The sequence below is a fragment of the Echiichthys vipera genome (genome assembly GCF_963691815.1).
Source record: "Echiichthys vipera genome assembly, chromosome: 11".
In the NCBI taxonomy this organism is placed as follows: Eukaryota; Metazoa; Chordata; class Actinopteri; order Perciformes; family Trachinidae; genus Echiichthys; species Echiichthys vipera.
This window is the reverse complement of record NC_139836.1, coordinates 848,296-850,894: the sequence shown is the minus strand read 5'-3', so window position 1 is coordinate 850,894 and position 2,599 is coordinate 848,296. Positions and strand designations below refer to the sequence as shown.

At 38.8% G+C, this 2,599-nt stretch overlaps 1 protein-coding gene across 1 annotated transcript in view; it reads right to left on the bottom strand.

The window, feature by feature from the left end:
* The window catches only part of plcb1 (phospholipase C beta 1), a gene marked incomplete at both ends in the record, with an annotated part of 31,775 nt that overhangs the window by 24,882 nt on the left and 4,294 nt on the right, over positions 1-2,599 (bottom strand). Inside the window, one exon of the mRNA XM_083923174.1 lies at positions 13-90. Coding sequence (XP_083779300.1) covers positions 13-90 — 78 coding nt within the window. The remainder of the gene's footprint in view (positions 1-12; positions 91-2,599) is intronic.

Sequence of the window (2,599 nt, the reverse complement as noted above, 5' to 3'; positions counted from 1 at the left end):
TGTGTGTGTCACCTTGTTCTGGTCGGTCCAGTAAAGGTAAAACCCGTGTGGATCCACGTGTAGAGTCACTGGATTCAGGGTGGAGAGATCCTGAAGAGAAGAAGAGTCTAAACTTAACGGTCTCCTTTAGTGTCTAAACTTAACCGTCTCCTTTAGTGACTAAACTTAACCGTCTCCATTAGAGACTAAACTTAACCGTCACCTTTAGAGACTAAACTTAACCGTCTCCTTTAGTGACTAAACTTAACCGTCTCCTTTAGAGACTAAACTTAACCGTCTCCTTTAGAGACTAAACTTAACCGTCTCCTTTAGAGACTAAACTTAACCGTCTCCTTTAGAGACTAAACTTAACCGTCTCCTTTAGAGACTAAACTTAACCGTCTCCTTTAGTGACTAAACTTAACCGTCTCCTTTAGTGACTAAACTTAACCGTCTCCTTTAGAGACTAAACTTAACCGTCTCCTTTAGTGACTAAACTTAACCGTCTCCTTTAGAGACTAAACTTAACCGTCTCCTTTAGAGACTAAACTTAACCGTCTCCTTTAGTGACTAAACTTAACCGTCTCCTTTAGTGACTAAACTTAACCGTCTCCTTTAGAGACTAAACTTAACCGTCTCCTTTAGTGACTAAACTTAACCGTCTCCTTTAGAGACTAAACTTAACCGTCTCCTTTAGTGACTAAACTTAACGGTCTCCTTTAGAGTCTAAACTTAACCGTCTCCTTTAGAGACTAAACTTAACCGTCTCCTTTAGTGACTAAACTTAACCGTCTCCTTTAGAGACTAAACTTAACCGTCTCCTTTAGAGACTAAACTTAACCGTCTCCTTTAGTGACTAAACTTAACCGTCTCCTTTAGTGACTTAACTTAACCGTCTTCTTTAGTGACTAAACTTAACCGTCTCCTTTAGAGACTAAACTTAACCGTCTCCTTAAGAGACTAAACTTAACCGTCTCCTTTAGAGACTAAACTTAACCGTCTCCTTTAGTGACTAAACTTAACGGTCTCCTTTAGAGACTAAACTTAACCGTCTCCTTTAGAGACAAACTTAACCGTCTCCTCTTAGTGACTAAACTTAACCGTCTCCTTTAGAGACTAAACTTAACCGTCTCCTTTAGTGACTAAACTTAACCGTCTCCTTTAGTGGACTAAACTTAACCGTCTCCTTTAGAGACTAAACTTAACCGTCTCCTTTAGTGACTAAACTTAACCGTCTCCTTTAGAGACTAAACTTAACCGTCTCCTTTAGTGACTAAACTTAACCGTCTCCTTTAGTGACTAAACTTAACCGTCTCCTTTAGAGACTAAACTTAACCGTCTCCTTTAGTGACTAAACTTAACCGTCTCCTTTAGTGACTAAACTTAACCGTCTCCTTTAGAGACTAAACTTAACCGTCTCCTTTAGTGTCTAAACTTAACCGTCTCCTTTAGTGACTAAACTTAACGGTCTCCTTTAGTGACTAAACTTAACCGTCTCCTTTAGTGACTAAACTTAACCGTCTCCTTTAGAGACTAAACTTAACCGTCTCCTTTAGAGACTAAACTTAACCGTCTCCTTTAGAGACTAAACTTAACCGTCTCCTTTAGAGACTAAACTTAACCGTCTCCTTTAGAGACTAAACTTAACCGTCTCCTTTAGAGACTAAACTTAACCGTCTCCTTTAGTGACTAAACTTAACCGTCTCCTTTAGAGACTAAACTTAACCGTCTCCTTTAGTCTAAACTTAACCGTCTCCTTTAGAGACTAAACTTAACCGTCTCCTTTAGAGACTAAACTTAACTGTCTCCTTTAGAGACTAAACTTAACCGTCTCCTTAGAGACTAAACTTAACCGTCTCCTTTAGTGACTAAACTTAACCGTCTCCTTTAGAGACTAAACTTAACCGTCTCCTTTAGTGTCTAAACTTAACCGTCTCCTTTAGTGACTAAACTTAACCGTCTCCTTTAGTGTCTAAACTTAACCGTCTCCTTTAGAGACTAAACTTAACCGTCTCCTTTAGAGACTAAACTTAACCGTCTCCTTTAGAGACTAAACTTAACCGTCTCCTTTAGTGACTAAACTTAACCGTCTCCTTTAGAGACTAAACTTAACCGTCTCCTTTAGAGACTAAACTTAACCGTCTCCTTTAGTGACTAAACTTAACCGTCTCCTTTAGTGACTAAACTTAACCGTCTCCTTTAGTGACTAAACTTAACCGTCTCTTTTAGAGACTAAACTTAACGGTCTCCTTTAGTGACTAAACTTAACCGTCTCCTTTAGAGACTAAACTTAACCGTCTCCTTTAGAGACTAAACTTAACCGTCACCTTTAGAGACTAAACTTAACCGTCTCCTTTAGAGACTAAACTTAACCGTCTCCTTTAGAGTCTAAACTTAACCGTCTCCTTTAGAGACTAAACTTAACCGTCTCCTTTAGTGACTAAACTTAACCGTCTCCTTTAGAGACTAAACTTAACCGTCTCCTTTAGTGACTAAACTTAACCGTCTCCTTTAGAGACTAAACTTAACCGTCTCCTTTAGAGACTAAACTTAACAGTCTCCTTTAGTGTCTAAACTTAACCGTCTCCTTTAGTGACTACACTTAACCTTCTCCTTTAGA